At 43.3% G+C, this 17913-nt stretch overlaps 1 protein-coding gene across 1 annotated transcript in view; it reads left to right on the top strand.

Moving 5' to 3' along the window:
• Nucleotides 1–17913, top strand: part of LOC121586746 (syndetin-like) — a 291135-nt gene that overhangs the window by 14311 nt on the left and 258911 nt on the right. Inside the window, exon 4 of the mRNA XM_041903695.2 lies at nucleotides 10300–10371. Coding sequence (XP_041759629.2) covers nucleotides 10300–10371 — 72 coding nt within the window. The remainder of the gene's footprint in view (nucleotides 1–10299; nucleotides 10372–17913) is intronic.

Here is a 17913-nt window from a genome sequence, read left to right as displayed (position 1 = left end):
GATTCAGATATGAGCTAAACAGTGCACTTGCACTTGAGATGCATTTTAAGGCTATGGATGCGAAAGTGATCTTATAATTTCCAAACGTTTAGGTCAGTTGTATGCTGCTTTGCGATCTCTTAAGGGTTATATTAAATAGGCACAATATTTTTTACTGATGCATTTGCCGATATTCAATTCATACACACAAAACATATGAACAAAAGCATTCACTGTGAAAGTTGATAGATGTAGGCCCTTCATATAAAGGCTATAAGCAGCACTTCATTAAATGTATTGAATCAGTTACAATATTTAGTTGAGATTTAGGGTTTAGTGAATGATTTTCCCCAAATACCATTCTGAAACTGACCTACAGCTCTTTAAGTGTTGCAGTGATTTCACTTGCTGTGGTAGCTGACATGTATAGTGTTGAGCCAGTGGCAGGTCATTAGTAAAGATTGAATAAAGTAAGGGGCCTATACAGCTGCCCTGGGGAATGCCTAACTTTACCTGGGTTATGTTGCAGAGGCTACCATTAAAGAACACCCTCTGTGTTCTGTTAGACGGGTAACTCTCGATCCACAATATAGCAGGGATGTAAAGCCATAACACAAAAGTTTTTGCCGCAGCATATTATGATCAATCATGTCAAAAGCTGCACTGAAGTCTAACAAAACAGCTCCCACTTTTTATTATCAATTTCTCTCAGCCAATCATCAGTAATTTGCCCTTCGCTATAAACGTGCTGAATATCTGTTGTTAATTTGTTTACTGTGAATCAAATCGAGCTTTATTTATATAGCACATTTCAGACATGAATGCAACGTAATGCGTTTCACAGGAAAAAAACATAAATAAATAAAAAACACTACACAACAAACATAAGAGGATAAAAAACAAAATAATAACAATAAAAACTGAAATTCTAGAAAAGCACCCTAAGGAAAAGCAAAGCTAAAAAGGTGTGTTTTAAGATCTCTTTCAAATATGTCCACAGTTTTGGCCCCCCTCATGTTCTCTGGCAGGCTACTCCAGAGGCAGGGGGCATAATAACGATGGCTGCCTCCGTGCCTCTTGACACCTAGGTTATCTAACTGGTATTTTCTCTTAATTGCCCGTGATTTAAAATGTGCGTTCAGATTCTCTCTTTGCTTTGGCTCCAATAATAAATAGCTTTGTATCTGGTCAAACACAGTTTTATCCTAAAGTTTACTGAGGGTTGGTAACAGGCTGATTGGTCGGCTGTTTGAGCCAGTAAAGAGTGCGTTGCTATTTTTGGGTAACGGAATTACTTTTGCTTCCGTCCAGGCCTGAGGGCACCCACTTTCCTGTAGGCTTAGATTGAAGAGATGGAAAATAGGAGTGGCAATATCGTCCGCTATCATCCTCAGTAATTTTCCATCCAAGTTGTCAGACCCAGGTGGCTTGTCATTGTTGATAGATAACAATAATTATTTCACCTCTTCCACACTCACGGAATTCAAAATGACAATGCTTGTCTTTCATAATTTGGTCAGTTATGCATGGATTTTGAGTTTGCCTTTTTGACCAAGGTTTAATGTAAGGTGCTCCAAAGCTTTCTATATATCATGTATGTTTCATAGGATAGTTTCTTCTTCTTTTTATTCAGTTTAGTCACATGATTTCTCAATTTACAGTATGTTTGCCAATTGGCTGTGTTGCCAGACTTATTTGCCATTCCTTTTGCCTCATCCCTCTCAACCATACCATTTTTCAATTCCTCATCAATTCACGGGGATTTAAACGATATTATAACCGCGATCGATAAAAGACAGTACTGCGCAGCCGTCTTCATCGACCTGGCCAAGGCTTTCGACTCTGTCAACCACCGCATTCTTATTGGCAGACTAAATAGCCTTGGTTTCTCTAATGACTGCCTCACCTGGTTCACCAACTACTTCTCAGATAGAGTTCAATGTGTCAAATCGGAGGGCCTGTTGTCTGGACCTCTGGCCGTCTCTATGGGGGTGCCACACGGTTCAATTCTCGGGCCGACTCTATTCTCTGTGTATATCAACGATGTTGCTCTTGCTGCTGGTGAAGCTCGGATCCACCTCTATGCGGACGACACCATTTTGTATACATCTGGCCCTTCATTGGACACCAAACCTGGAAACCTCCAAACGAGCTTCAACACCATACAACACTCCTTCCGTAGCCTCCAACTGCTCTTAAACACTAGTAAAACTAAATGCATGCTCTTCAACCGAACGCTGCTTGCACCCGCCCACCCGACTAGAATCACTACTCTCGGCGGGTCTGACCTAGAGTATGTGGACAACTACAAATACCTAGGTGTCTGGTTAGACTGTAAACTCTCCTTCCAGACTCACATTAAGCATCTCCAATCAAAAGTAAGTTAGATCTAGAATCGGCTTCCTATTTCGCAACAAAGCCTCCTTCACTCATGCTGCCAAACATGCCCTCGTAAAACGGACTATCCTACCGATCCTTGACTTCGGCGATGTCATTTACAAAATAGCCTCCAACACTCTACTCAGCAAATTGGATGTAGTCTATCACAGTGCCATCCGTTTTGTCACCAAAGCCCCATATACTACCCACCATTGTTACCTGTACGCTCTTGTTGGCTGGCCCTCACTACATATTCGGCGCCAAACCCACTGGCTCCAGGTCATCTATAAATCACTGCTAGGCAAATCCCCGTCTTACCTTAGCTCACTGGTCACCATAGCAACACCCACCCGTTGTCTGCGCTCCAGCAGGTATATCTCACTGGTCATCCCCAAAGCCAAAACCTCCTTTGGCCGCCATTCCTTCCAGTTCTCTGCTGCCAATGACTGGAACGAACTGCAAAAATCTCTGAAGCTGAAGACTCTTATCTCCCTCACTAACTTTAAGCGTCAGTTGTCAGAGCACCTTACCGATCACTGCACCTGTAAGCAGCCATTCTGAAATTAGCCCACCCAACTACCTCATCCCCATATTGTTATTTATTTTGTTCATTTGCACCCTAGTATCTCTATTTGCACATATTTTGCACATCTATCATTCCAGTGTTAATACGAAATTGTAACTATTTTGCACTATGGCCTATTTATTGCCTTACCTCCATAACTTACTACGTTCGCACACACTGTATATATATTTTCTCTTTGTATTTTTGACTTTATGTTTTGTTTACCCCATATGTAACTCTGTGTTGTTGTTTTTATTGCACTGCTTTGCTTTATCTTGGCCAGGTCGCAGTTGTAAATGAGAACTTGTTCTCAACTGGCTTACCTGGTTAAATAAAGGTGAAATAAAAAAAATAAAAAATCTTTTTTTTTACAGTAATTTTCTTAATGGCTGCATGCTTATTAGTAACTTGAATAAGCAATTTCATAAATGCGTTAAGTGCAGCGTCTGGTTGCTCCTCATTACACACCACAGACCAGATCTTCAACATAGGAATCACTACAAAACGTATTGTATGACCTCCTATACACTAGATTAGGCCCAGATATGGCTACTATTTTATGATTACTACATCCGATGGATTTGGATACTACTTTATCAAATCAAATCAAATTTTATTGGCCACATGCGCCGAATACAACAGGTGCAGACATTACAGTGAAATGCTTACTTACAGCCCTTAACCAACAGTGAATTTATTTTTAACAAAAAAGTAAAAATAAAACATCAACAAAAAAAGTGTTGAGAAAAAAAGAGCAGAAGTAAAATAAAATAACAGTAGGGAGGCTATATATACAGGGGGGTACCGGTGCAGAGTCAATGTGCGGGGGCACCGGCTAGTTGAGGTAGTTGAAGTAATATGTACATGTGGGCAGAGTTAAAGTGACTACGCATGAATAATTAACAGAGTAGCAGCAGCGTAAAAGGATGGGGTGGGGGGGGGGCAGTGCAAATAGTCCGGGTAGCCATGATTAGCTGTTCAGGAGTCTTATGGCTTGGGGGTAGAAGCTGTTGAGAAGTCTTTTGGACCTAGACTTGGCACTCCGGTACCGCTTGCCGTGCGGTAGCAGAGAGAACAGTCTATGACTAGGGTGGCTGGAGTCTTTGACAATTTTGAGGGCTTTCCTCTGACACCGCCTGGTATAGAGGTCCTGGATGGCAGGAAGCTTGGCCCCAGTGATGTACTGGGCCGTACGCACTACCCTCTGTAGTGCCTTGCGGTCGGAGGCCAAGCAGTTGCCATACCAGGCGGTGATGCAACCAGTCAGGATGCTCTCGATGGTGCAGCTGTAGAATTTTTTGAGGATCTGAGGACCCATGCCAAATCTTTTCAGTCTCCTGAGGGGGAATAGGCTTTGTCGTGCCCTCTTCACGACTGTCTTGGTGTGTTTGGACCATGATAGTTTGTTGGTGATGTGGACACCAAGGAACTTGAAGCTCTCAACCTGTTCCACTACAGCCCTGTCGATGAGAATGGGTGCGTGCTCAGTCCTCTTTTTTTTCCTGTAGTCCACAATCACCTCCTTTGTCTTGGTCACGTTGAGGGAGAGGTTGTTGTCCTGGCACCACACGGCCAGGTCTCTGACCTCCTCCCTATAGGCTGTCTCATCGTTGTCGGTGATCAGGCCTACCACTGTTGTGTCGTCGGAAAACTTAATGATGGTGTTGGAGTCGTGCCTGGCCATGCAGTCATGGGTGAACAGGGAGTACAGGAGGGGACTGAGCACGCACCCCTGAGGGGCCCCCGTGTTGAGGATCAGTGTGGCAGATGTGTTGTTACCTACCCTTACCACTTGGGGGCGGCCCGTCAGGAAGTCCAGGATCCAGTTGCAGAGGGAGGTGTTTAGTCCCAGGATCCTTAGCTTAGTGATGAGCTTTGAGGGCACTATGGTGTTGAATGCTGAGCTGTAGTCAATGAATAGCATTCTCACGTAGGTGTTCCTCTTGTCCAGGTGGGAAAGGGCAGTGTGGAGTGCAATAGAGATTGCATCATCTGTGGATCTGTTGGGGCGGTATGCAAATTGGAGTGGGTCTAGGGTTTCTGGGATAATGCTGTTGATGTGAGCCATGACCAGCCTTTCAAAGCACTTCATGGCTACAGACGTCAGTGCTACGGGTCGGTAGTCATTTAGGCAGGTTATCTTAGAGTCCTTGGGCACGGGGACTATGGTGGTCTGCTTTACAGCAGCATTAGTAAAGATGTGATCAATACATGTGGATGATTTCATTCCTGTGCTGTTTGTAAATACCTTGGTAGGTTGACTGATAACCTGAACCAGTTTGCAGGCACTGGTTACAGTTTGAAGCTTTTTCTTGAGTGGGCAGCTTGATGAAAGCCGGTCAATATTTAGGTCACCCAGAAAATATACAGTTGAAGTCAGAAGTTTACATACACCTTAGCCAAATACATTTAAACTCAGTGTTTCACAATTCCTGACATTTAATCCTAGTAAAAATGTCCTGTCTTAGGTCAGTTAGGATCACCAATTTATTTTAAGAATGTGAAATGTCAGAATAATAGTAGAGAGAATGATTTATTTCAGCTTTTATTTCTTTCATCACATTCCCAGTGGGTCAGAAGTTTACATACACTCATTTAGTATTTGGTAGCATTGCCTTTACATTGTTTAACTTGGGTCAAATGTTTTGGGTAGCCTTCCACAATCTTCCCACAATAAGTTGGGGGAATCTTGGCCCAATCCTCCTGACAGAGCTGGTGTAACTCAGTCAGGTTTGTAGGCCTCCTTGCTCGCACACGCTTTTTCAGTTCTGCCCACAAATGTTCTATAGGATTGAGGTCAGGGCTTTATGATGGCCACTCCAATACCTTGACTTTGTTGTCCTTAAGCCATTTTGCCACAACTTTGGAAGTATGCTTGGGGTCATTGTCCATTTGGAAGACCCATTTGCGACCAAGCTTTAACTTCCTGACTGATGTCTTGAGATGTTGCTTCAATATATCCACATAATTATCCTTCCTCATGATACCATCTATTTTGTGAAGTGCACCAGTCCCTCCTGCAGCAAAGCACCCCCACAGCATGATGCTGCCACCCCCGTGCTTCACGGTTGGGATGGTGTTCTTCGGCTTGCAAGCAACACCCTTTTTCCTCCAAACATAACGATGGTCATTATGGCCAAACAGTTATATTTTTGTTTCATCAGACCAGAGGACATTTCTCCAAAAAGTACGATCTTTGTCCCCATGTGCAGTTGCAAACCGAAGTCTGGCTTTTTTATGGCGGTTTTGGAGCAGTGGCTTCTTCCTTGCTGAGCGGCCTTTCAGGTTATGTCGATATAGGACTCGTTTTTACTGTGGATATAGATACTTTTGTACCTGTTTTCTCCAACAAGGTCCTTTGCTGTTGTTCTGGGATTGATTTGCACTTTTCGCACCAAAGTACGTTCATCTCTAGGAGACAGAACGCGTCTCCTTCCTGAGCGGTATGACGGCTGCGTGGTCCCATGGTGTTTATACTTTTACTGAGTTTGAAGGTAGGCCTTGAAATACATCCAGAGGTACATCTCCAATTGACTCAAATGATGTCAATTAGCCTATCAGAAGCTTCTAAAGCCATGATATCATTTTCTGGAATTTTCCAAGCTGTTTAAAGGCACAGTCAACTTAGTGTATGTAAACTTCTGACCCACTGGAATTGTGATACAGTGAATTATAAGTGAAATAATCTGTCTGTAAACAATTGTTGGAAAAATTACTTGCCAAAACTGTAGTTTGTTAACAAGAAATCTGTGTAGTGGTTGAAAAACAAGTTTTAATGACGCCAACCTAAGTGTATGTAAACTTCTGACTTCAACTGTACCTTTCTATTGATATCACATAAATTATCAAGCATTTCACACATATTATCCAGATACTGACTGTTTACACTGATGTATAGCAACTTCCAACAAGAATGGGCTTTAGGTGAGGTACAGTGGGGAGAACAAGTATTTGATACACTGCCGATTTTGCAGGTTTTCCTACTTACAAAGCATGTAAAGGTCTGTAATTTTTATCATAGGTACACTTCAACTGTGAGAGACGGAATCTAAAACAAAAATCCAGAAAATCACATTGTATGATTTTTAAGTAATTAATTTGCATTTTATTGCATGACATAAGTATTTGATACATCAGAAAAGCAGAACATAATATTTGGTACAGAAACCTTTGTTTGCAATTACAGAGATCATACGTTTCCTGTAGGTCTTGACCAGGTTTGCACACACTGCAGCAGGGATTTTGGCCCACTCCTCCATACAGACCTTCCCCAGATCCTTCAGGTTTCGGGGCTGTAGAGGTAGACATGAGTGATATTTATGTTTAAGCTGATAGTGCAGGGTGAGCTGCACACATTTGGCTTCCTAAAACCACCTCAGTGCTAACAGCCAGTATAAAAGGTTCATAGCCAATGTCAGGCTGGGTCGACAGATCTGTAGCTCTGTTTGGCATATCCCATAATATAAATATTTTTTTGAAAGAGTTAGCTGGCTAGCTTGTAAAATGGCAAATTAAAGTAGCCTAGCCTTTTCTGTTTAGCTAAGTTAGTTTGGCTGCATATATTTGAATTAAATAATCAATGTTGATTACCTTAATACATTGAAAAATAACGTGCTTATTAGTAGGCTAGTGGCAAGTTGGTTTAACCACTGTCCTCTTGTGTGGTCATGCTGGAATGGCAGTTGGTTTTTGAATGGCAGTTATATTTTGAATTGACCAAAAGGTTCTATATAGAACCCTTTTTTTAAATCTAAGACTGTATGCTTTTATTAAACATTATTTAATCTTGCTTCTAGCTAGAATTTTGTTTGCACCAGCACATACATTTTTCTGACCAGGCAAAATTATGCAGAAGCATCATTAATATTAATATAGATGTCAATGCAAAACAGCTGAAACAAATGAAAAGGGAATGTTTGCTGTCATTTCAGAGATTGATATGACTGGGTTAGCTTTTGTTAGCTGTTGTTTTCTAAAATCCCCATTACACGCTGGGGTAGATAGAACCCTAAATGTTCTTTGCCTCCACTGGTTATAGATACACTGCATTCGGAAAGTATTCAGACCCCTTGACTTTTTCCACATTTTGTTACGTTACAGCTTTATTCCAAAATTGATTAAATTGTTTTTTCCCCTCACCAATCTAAACACAATACCCCATAATGAAAAAGCAAAAACAGGTTTTTATAAATTTTTGCAAATGTATTAATAATAAAAAAAACTGAAAAATATGATGTACATAAGCATTCAGACCCTTTACTCAGTACTTTTGTTGAAGCACCTTTGGCAGCGATTACAGCCTCGAGTCTTCTTGGGTATGGTGCTACAAGCTTGGCCCACCTGTATTTGTGGAGTTTCTCCCATTCGTCTTTGCAGATCCTCTCAAGCTCTGTCAGGTTGGATGGTGACCATCGGGTTCTTGGTCACCTCCCTGACCAAGGCACTTCTCCCGTGATTGCTCAGTTTGGCCGGTCAGCCAGCTCTAGGAAGATTCTTGGTGGTTCCAAACTCTTCCATTTAAGAATGATGGAGGCCACTGTGTTCTTGGGTACCTTCAATGCTGCAGAAATGTTTTGGTACCCTTCCCCAGATCTGTACCTCAACACAATCCTGTCTCGGAGCTCTACGGACAATTCCTTCGACCTCATGGCTTGGTTTTTGCTCTGACATGCACTGTCAACTGTGGGACCTTATCTAGACAGTTGTGTGCCTTTCCAAATCATGTCCAATCAATTGAATTTACAACAGGTGGACTGCAATCAAGTTGTAGAAACATCTCAAGGATGATCAATGGAAACAGGATGCACCTGAGCTCAATTTCGAGTCTCATAGCAAAGGGTCTGAATACTTACGTAAATAAGGTATTTCTGTTTTTTATTTTTAATAAATTTGCAACAATTTCTGAAAACCTGTTTTTGTTTTGTAATTATGAAAACAGTTAGGCTAGTTAGTTATGCCCACTGTTCACTACAGACCCAGAAGACACACCAAGCCAAGGGAATCACTGCCCAATCTCCCCTTATAGCACCTTCACATGTTGCAGCACAAGCTGGAGCGGAGTGTCCCAAATGTGTCCCAAATGGCACCCTATTCCCTACGTAGAGCATAGGGCTATGGTCAAAAGTAGTGCAATATGTTGGGAATAGGCTGCCTTTTGGGACAGATTCTTAGTACTGTGTACAGACCCCAAGGACACAACAAGCTGGAGGTGAGTTAGTTATTTAGTTAGTCCTACTGTACACTAGAGACCCCAAGGACGCCACAACAAGGGAATTGCTATCCACTCTCCCATACATAGCTATTTTTGCCACTGGGACAAATAGCCCGAAAGCCATTAGCTATTCTATCATTTATTATCTTATTCTAATACATGTTTAATTCCAAATCAATGCTTGCAGCTGTATTTGTCCATGCAGTCCAATAGATCCTAGTTTGTTTTGATGACTACTACCGTGCATCACCACTTAGCCCAGAGACCATGACACCCCACCACCACATACCTCAGGGAGAGTGAGACATATGCCATGTAACAGGCTTGGACCTCCCATAACAAATTCTCATCCAGGGTTTTTCCTGGCTCAAAAGGGGCATAGGTGGTGGGGTTGGAAGTGGCCGTGGGGTCTACACTAACTAGTTACAGTGACTTGGGGCCTCCCCGCCTACACCTCCTCCCCCTGTTTCCCCAAAGTCGTTATGGGGGACTCCTCTCCCCCCTTGATGGGGCATTATCTACTCTAGCGTCACTCTGGCATCTTCTGCTCACATGCCGATGACTTCCAGATTGATGGATTATCCACTCACAGAGGAAGGGTGTGAAATCTCATTAGATTTAGCCGAGTGTCGCAAACACAACAACCTCTCAGATTAGAAAATGAGACTTTCAGCCAAGAGGAAAGCAATTACCCATCATCCTCTGGGCTTCTTCGCTGCTGTTGTTCCCCTTGTTTGTTTACCGATAAAGTAGTGCTCCCCGATTTTAATTAAATGTATTATGCATCTAAGCATCTGTGGAATACAATTCTGCCACTTTTTGCCTCTACTTTTTAAAGAGGAAGTTAGTTGACGGAAGACAGTGGAAGCTCTTTGAAAAATGGTACTTAAGCGAACTAGAGAGCCGAAGCTGAAAAACTAAAATAATTAGGATTAGCCTCTAAAATAATCAAATCAAACAAAATCCCAGACAGCTCTGAGCTGTTGGCATTTGGATTTCAGTTCGGTTTCCATGATAAAACAACTTTGATTTGTTTTCTGGCAGGTGGTTCACTCCACACACCAAAGCTGCGTTCTACAAAATTGCTTTTCTCTTCTAAAAAGTTATTGGTATGGGCTTTGTATTCTTGTGTTGTAACAATGCTTTTATTGTGTGTTTATGACAGAAACTCCCACCTGAGCTGAACCTGCAGGAGCTGGAGGAGTACAGAGACAAACTGAAGAGACAACAGGCAGCGGTGAGTGGAGGAGATGACATGAATAGCATAGGGTCACAGTCACTCCCACAGATACTTCTGCCTCACTTGAATTATGGTGATAATAGCTATGTCATTTTACTGTATCAGTGCACTTTGAAGGCCGACACAACATCTTCCGTGTTCAAAACAAGGAATTCAATAGTTAAATACAGTATGTTGCTATGTAACACCTGAATAGGCCTAACAGAACTACATAAATAATCACCAATTTAATATTTCATATAATTTCTGTGAAGCCTAAGCTTATTGCTTCAGCCTGGGCATGGCAATGTATGTACTGTCGACTCCTGTTAATTGCATATTGGAGAAGTGCAAACTCCACCTAAGTGCATTGCTGTTCACCAGTCCCAAGTGGATATTGGCATGTTATATTCAGTAAGACGGCTTTAAAACTCTAGTTAGTGTATTGTATCCGGTAGTGTATCTGCTGCAGGCCCAGTGAGTTATTATACTGAACAAAAATATAAACGCAACATGCAACTATTTCAAAGATTTTACTGAGTTACAGTTCATATAAGGAAATCAGTCAATTGAAATATATTCATTAGGCCCGAATCTATGGATTTCACATGACAGGGAATTTGGGCTGTCCCTGACAAAAACAAAATCTTGGTCGACCAAGAGTCGTCTATTCTTTGGACCAATCGACTGGTCGAAATTTTTAAATGTGTATTTTTCCATATATAAACACACCCAATGTGTTTTAATACAATAAACTATATGTAGGCTACTGAGCTTGTCTGATGATTTAAGCACACAGTGATTAAATAATTAAGACCACACAAATGACTCAAGAGGGAGCCAGAGATCAACCACCTCCTCCCACTGCTGCTGGCCTTCAACAGATTCTGCCATTACATTTTACATTTACATTTACATTTTCGTCATTTAACAGACGCTCTTATCCAGAGCGTCTTACAAATTGGTGCATTCACCTTATGATAGCCAGTGGGACAACCACTTTACAATATATATATTTATTTTTTTGGGTGGGGTAGGGGGAGGGTAGAAGGATTACTTTTATCCTATCCCAGGTTTTCCTTAAAGAGGTGGGGTTTCAAGTGTCTCCGGAAGGTGGTGAGTGACTCCGCTGTCCTGGCGTCGTGAGGGAGCTTGTTCCACCATTGGGGTGCCAGAGCAGCGAACAGTTTTAACTGGGCTGAGCGGGAACTGTGCTTCCGCAGAGGTAGGGGTGCCAGCAGGCCAGAGGTGGATGAACGTAATGCCCTCGTTTGGGTGTAGGGACTGATCAGAGCCTGAAGGTACGGAGGTGCCGTTCCCCTCACAGCTCCGTAGGCAAGCACCATGGTCTTGTAGCAGATGCAGGCTTCAACTGGAAGTCAGTGGAGTGTGCGGAGGAGCGGGGTGACGTGAGAGAACTTGGGAAGGTTGAACACCAGACGGGCTGCAGCGTTCTGGATGAGTTGTAGGGGTTTAATGGCACAGGCAGGGAGCCCAGCCAACAGCGAGTTGCAGTAATCCAGACGGGAGATGACAAGTGCCTGGATTAGGACCTGTGCCGCTTCCTTTGTAAGGTAGGGTCGTACTCTGCGAATGTTGTAGAGCATGAACCTACAGGATCGGGTCACCGCTTTGATGTTAGCGGAGAACGACAGGGTGTTGTCCAGGGTCACGCCAAGGTTCTTTGCACTCTGGGAGGAGGACACAACGGAGTTGTCAACCGTGATGGCGAGAACATGGAGCGGGCAGTCCTTCCCCGGGAGGAAGAGCAGCTCCGTCTTGCCGAGGTTAAGCTTGAGGTGGTGATCCGTCATCCACACTGATATGTCTGCCAGACATGCAGAGATGCGATTCGCCACCTGGTTATCAGAAGGGGGAAAGGAGAAGATTAATTGTGTGTCGTCTGTGTAGCAATGATAGGAGAGACCATGTGAGGATATGACAGAGCCAAGTGACTTGGTGAATAGAGAGAATAGGAGAGGGCCTAGAACTGAGCCCTGGGGGACACTAGTGGTGAGAGCACGTGGTGTGGAGACAGATTCTCGCCACGCCACCTGGTAGGAGCGACCTGTGAGGTAGGACGCAATCCAAGAGTGAGCCGCGCCGGAGATGCCCAACTCGGAGAGGGTGGAGAGGAGGATCTGATGGTTCACAGTATCAAAGGCAGCAGATAGGTCTAGAAGGAAGAGAGCAGAGGAGAGAGAGTTAGCTTTAGCAGTGCGGAGAGCCTCCGTGACACAGAGAAGAGCAGTCTCAGTTGAATGACCATTCTTGAAACCTGACTGGTTTGGATCAAGAAAGTCATTCTGAGAGAGATAGCAAGAGAGTTGGCTAAAGATGGCACGTTCAAGAGTTTTGGAGAGAAAAGAAAGAAGGGATACTGGTCTGTAGTTGTTGACATCGGAGGGCTCGAGTGTAGGTTTTTTGAGAAGGGGTGCAACTCTCGCTCTCTTGAAGACGGAAGGGACATAGCCAGTGGTCAAGGATGAGTTGATGAGTGAGGTGAGGTAAGGGAGAAGGTCTCCGGAAATGGTCTGGAGAAGAGAGGAGGGGATAGGGTCAAGCGGGCAGGTTGTTGGGCGGCCGGCCATCACAAGTCGCAAGATTTCATCTGGAGAGAGAGGGCAGAAAGAAGTCAAAGCATAGGAAAGGGCAGTGTGAGCAGGACCAGCGGTGTCATTTGACTTGATAAATGAGGATCGGATGTCGTCAACCTTCTTTTCAAAATGGTTGACGAAGTCATCCACAGAGAGGGAGGGGGGAGGAGGAGGAGGATTCAGCAGGGAGGAGAAGGTGGCAAATAGCTTCCTAGGGTTAGAGGCAGAGGCTTGAAATTTAGAGTGGTAGAAAGTGGCTTTAGCAGCAGAAACAGAGGAAGAAAATGTAGAGAGGAGGGAGTGAAAAGATGACAGGTCGGCAGGGAGTCTAGTTTTCCTCAATTTCCGCTCGGCTGCCCAGAGCCCTGTTCTGTGAGCTCGCAATGAGTCGTCAAGCCACGGAGCAGGAGTGGAGGACCGAGCCGGCCGGGAGGATAGGGGACATACAGAGTCAAAAGATGCAGAAAGGGAGGAGAGGAGGGTTGAGGAGGCAGAATCAGGAGATTGGAGGGAGAAGGATTGAGCAGAGGGAAGAGATGATAGGATAGAAGAGGAGAGAGTAGTGGGAGAGAGAGAGCGAAGGTCGCGACGGCGCATTACCATCTGAGTAGGGGCAGAGTGAGTAGTGTTGGAGGAGAGCGAGAGAGAAAAGGATACAAAGTAGTGGTCTGAGACTTGGAGGGGAGTTGCAGTGAGATTAGTAGAAGAACAGCATCTAGTAAAGATGAGGTCAAGCGTATTGCCTGCCTTGTGAGTAGGGGGAGACGGTGAGAGGGTGAGGTCAAAAGAGGAGATGAGTGGAAAGAAGGAGGCAGAGAGAAATGAGTCAAAGGTAGACGTAGGGAGGTGAAAGTCACCCAGAACTGTGAGGGATGAGCCATCCTCATAAACCAACAAATAAAAACATTGCATCCTGCAGGTAGAAAATATCCTGATAAAAATAAATCACATTCGCTATGCAAGGCCTCTCTGCAAGGAACTTGAAACAGTGTATCAACTTGGTCCAGCCCGAAGCTTGCGCTAAGAGTGGTTATCGAAAAGGAGAGAGCTGGAAAGTTTTTTCAAATAGGCTACATTGAGCAACTATTGTCATTCTCAATGGATGTAAAAACAGACTTTGTTTACTTGCTGTTTGAGGTGAAGAAGAAATTACTTTGAGAAGCTCCACAGCTCATTAGTGGTGGTGCGTTAAGACAATCAGAAATACTATCAGATCCCCAAATGGGCACATTTTATAAGCCTACATTTGCGCGCAGGCCAGGTGGCATAGGCCTACTTCTATGCGTAATCAGGTGCGCGTCCTTACTCAAGATTGACAGGCGCGCTCCAAACAAAACACAGTGAATAAATTGACAACTTGTAAATGGAATGAAATAAACCCAAACTTGTTTCTCACAAGTGTAGCCTAGGTTGTCTGCTCTGGAAACAACGTGTCCACACCAACAAGGATAACTGTAAAAGACTGTAATGATAATATATAGATTGCTTTAACAGAAATTATGGTAACCAAACAAACATTGTAGATTAGAAATGGGAATTAACAGTAAATGTACTATTGGTGAGCCTCTGCAATGGATTAGTCCATTGAGACAGGCGTCAATCAAGACGTGACATAATTTGTTGATTTTTTTTTGCATCTGCCCGACAAAAGAATTCTCGGCCAACCAACAGCCTATGGACCAAACAGTCGACCAGTTGACTAAATGGGGTCAGCCCTACTGGGAATACAGATATGCATCGGTTGGTCACAGATACCTTAAAAAAAAAAAAGTAAGGCGTTGATCAGAAAACCAGTCAGTATCTGGTGTGACCATTTGCCTCATGCAGCGTGACACATCTCCTTCACATAGAGTTGATCAGGTTGTTGATTGTGGCCTGTGGAAGGTTGTCCCCTCCTCTTCAATGTCTGTGCGAAGTTTCTGGATATTGGCGGAATCTGGAACACGCTGTTGTACACGTCAGAGCAGCCCAAACATGCTCAATGAGTGACATGTCTGGTGAGTATGCAGGCCATGGAAGAACAGCCAAATTCTCTAAAACGACGTTGGAGGCGGCTTATGGTAGAGAAATTAACATTAAAATCTCTGACAACAGCTCTGGTGGACATTCCTGCAGTCAGCATGCTCCCTCAACTTGAGACATCTGTGACATTGTGTTGGGTGACAAAACTGCACATTTTAGAGTGGCCTTTTATTTTCCCCAGCACAAGGTGCACCTGTGTAATGATCATGCTGTTTAGTCAGCTCCTTGATATGCCACACCTGTCAGGTGGATGGATTATCTTGGCAAAGGAGAAATGCTCCTCTAACAAGGATGTAAACACATTTTTGCACAAAATCTTAGAGAAATATGCTTTTTGTGCAGATTGAACATTTCTGGGATCTTTTATTTCATCTCATGAAACATGGGACCAACACTACATGTTGTGTTTATATTTTTGTTCAGTGTAGATAAAAGAGCATCATCATAATGGCAGAGGTTCTCTTAAAGTCATCCAGGCCTGGAGGACAGAGAGCTAGCCAGCACATGCACTATTTTTAGAATCATTTTAGGAATTACAGTATTTTTTGAAATCCCTCGCTCCTCCTCTCTTCTTGCATCGTCGTTCCTTCCCTGCCTCTCTGTGCCCTCTTTTTTTCTTCTGCCCTCCCTTTCTTCCTTCTCACTCTCCATGTGTCCTCCCTCCTTCCCACCCTCCCTCCCTCCCTCCCTCCCTCCCTCCTTCCCACCCTCCCTCCCTCCCTCCCTCCCTCCGTCCCTCCCTCCATGGTGTCTGAAGAGGTGTCTCACACAGCAGAGCTGTCTATTCAGGGAGTGAGGAAGGGCCAAAGCCATTATCCCTGGCGGTGACGGGATGAGAGATAAGAGGCCCCTGTGTACAGAACACTCTGTCTGACAGAGCTCTTTACCAGATCAGACAGCTGGCTGCGAGTCTTAGGCCCCTAGGGGTCAATTCCAGGACCAGAGGACCAGGGGCCTTATCAAGTCTTCTGCCCAACCCAGGCTGAGAGTGACTAAGCCAGCCCCAGATCGCCTCGTCACCACCCACCTAGGATGGAGCTCATCGTATGCTGAATTCCAAGTCATCCCCTAGCTAGCAAACTACCTCTAGACACTTCCTGTTGGTATGATAATGTACGGTAATAGCTCTGTCTTGTCCTCTGATTGGTTGGGTGAAATTTTCACTGAATTGCTTATTTTATTTATTTATTAGTGATAGACAGCAATACAGATTTAATAAAGGGGGAGGGGGGAAAGTGTGCAGGTGTGGTTGGAAGGCCAAGGGCTTATATGAAACCACACCACGAAAAAACAATATACAATACATAAGTACAGAAATAAAAAAGGTTTGTTAAAACAGAAAACAAAACCTACTAATTATTACCCCCCCCCCCCTTTGTTTGAAGGTAGGCCTTGAAATACATCCACAGGTACACCTCCAACTGACTCAAATGATGTCAATTAGCCTATCAGAAGCTTCTAGCCATGACATCATTTTCTGGAATTTTCCAAACTGTTTAAAGGCACAGTCAACATAGTGTATGTAAACTTCTGACCCACTGACATTTTGATACAGTGAATTACAAGTGAAATAATCTGTCTATAAACAATTGTTGGAAAAATTACTTGTGTCATGCACAAAGTAGATGTCCTAACCAACTTGCCAAAACTATAGTTTGTTAACAAGAAATGTGTAGAGTGGTTGAAAAACGAGTTTTAATGACTCCAACCTAAGTGTACGTAAACTTCCGACTTCAACTGTACATAGGCGTACAGAGGCCCATTATCAGCAACCGTCAGTCCTGTGTTCCAATGGCACGTTGTGTTTGCTAATCCAAGTTTATCATTTTAAAAGGCTAATTGATTTCGGAGAGATGGTGTAGAATACCCCTGTTTGGTAGTAGCTGTTGTTGTAGAGAATGGCTGCTGTCATATAGGGAGGTGGGGGTGGTGTTGAGGCCCTATTCTCCACACAGCTTTGACACATTGTTGGCCGAGCCTCATCTCTTAGTTAATTATTTGTCTGCTGTAGGATTGTCATCTACGTTGTCATGCTCTGACTGCAAAGGAGGAACGTCTCTCTCTAACTCATTGTATTCCTTAGGATTCCTAGTAGTCCTAGTATTCGTCCTAGTCCTATTATTCCTCCTAGTAGTCCAACTATTCCTTAGGATTGCTAGTATTCGTCCTCGTATTCCTGTAGATTCCTAGTATTCCATGGGGATTCCTAACATTCCTTCTAGTGTTCCATGGAGATTCCTAGTATTCATTCTAGTATTCCTGTAGATTCCTAGTATTCATTCTAGTATTCCTGTAGATTCCTAGTATTCCTCCTAGTACTCCTAGAATTCCTCCTGGTATTCCTGTAGATTCCTAGTATTCCTCTTATTTTTCCTAGTACTCTTAGGATTCCTCCTAGTATTCCTTATACTCTTAGTATTCCTCCTACTCCTAGTATTCCTCCTATTATTCCTTCTAGTATTCCTGTAGATTCCTATTATTCCTAGTACTCCTAGTATTCCTCCTAGTATTCCTGTAGATTCCTATTATTCCTAGTACTATTAGTATTCCTCCTAGTATTCCTGTAGATTGCTAGTATTTCTCTTTTTTGACAATCTACTGTATTGTAGTAACATAAGTCATTTTTTTTCTTTCTTCCCCAGTAAAAAAAAATAAAAACTGTTACCATTACTATTGTGATCTCACTGCTTTTCATAATATGGAATGTAAATATGGTGGAATATTTTATACAGAGCATATAGCTAGGACTATATACAGCTTGTTAACTGACTACCCGAGTGCTGGTTTTTGTTCAAGTGATTAACTGATTTATGATATGTTCAGTGCATAGACGTGTGTGTTTGTGTGTGTGCGTGCATCTCTAACCCTCTCTAATCACATAGATAGAGCTTTTTCACACACACAAAACACAAAACACATTTACATTTTATTTACATTTTAT

Source organism: Coregonus clupeaformis, chromosome 17, assembly GCF_020615455.1.
Source record: "Coregonus clupeaformis isolate EN_2021a chromosome 17, ASM2061545v1, whole genome shotgun sequence".
Classification (NCBI taxonomy): domain Eukaryota; kingdom Metazoa; phylum Chordata; class Actinopteri; order Salmoniformes; family Salmonidae; genus Coregonus; species Coregonus clupeaformis.
This window is presented reverse-complemented; position numbering and strand designations above follow the sequence as displayed.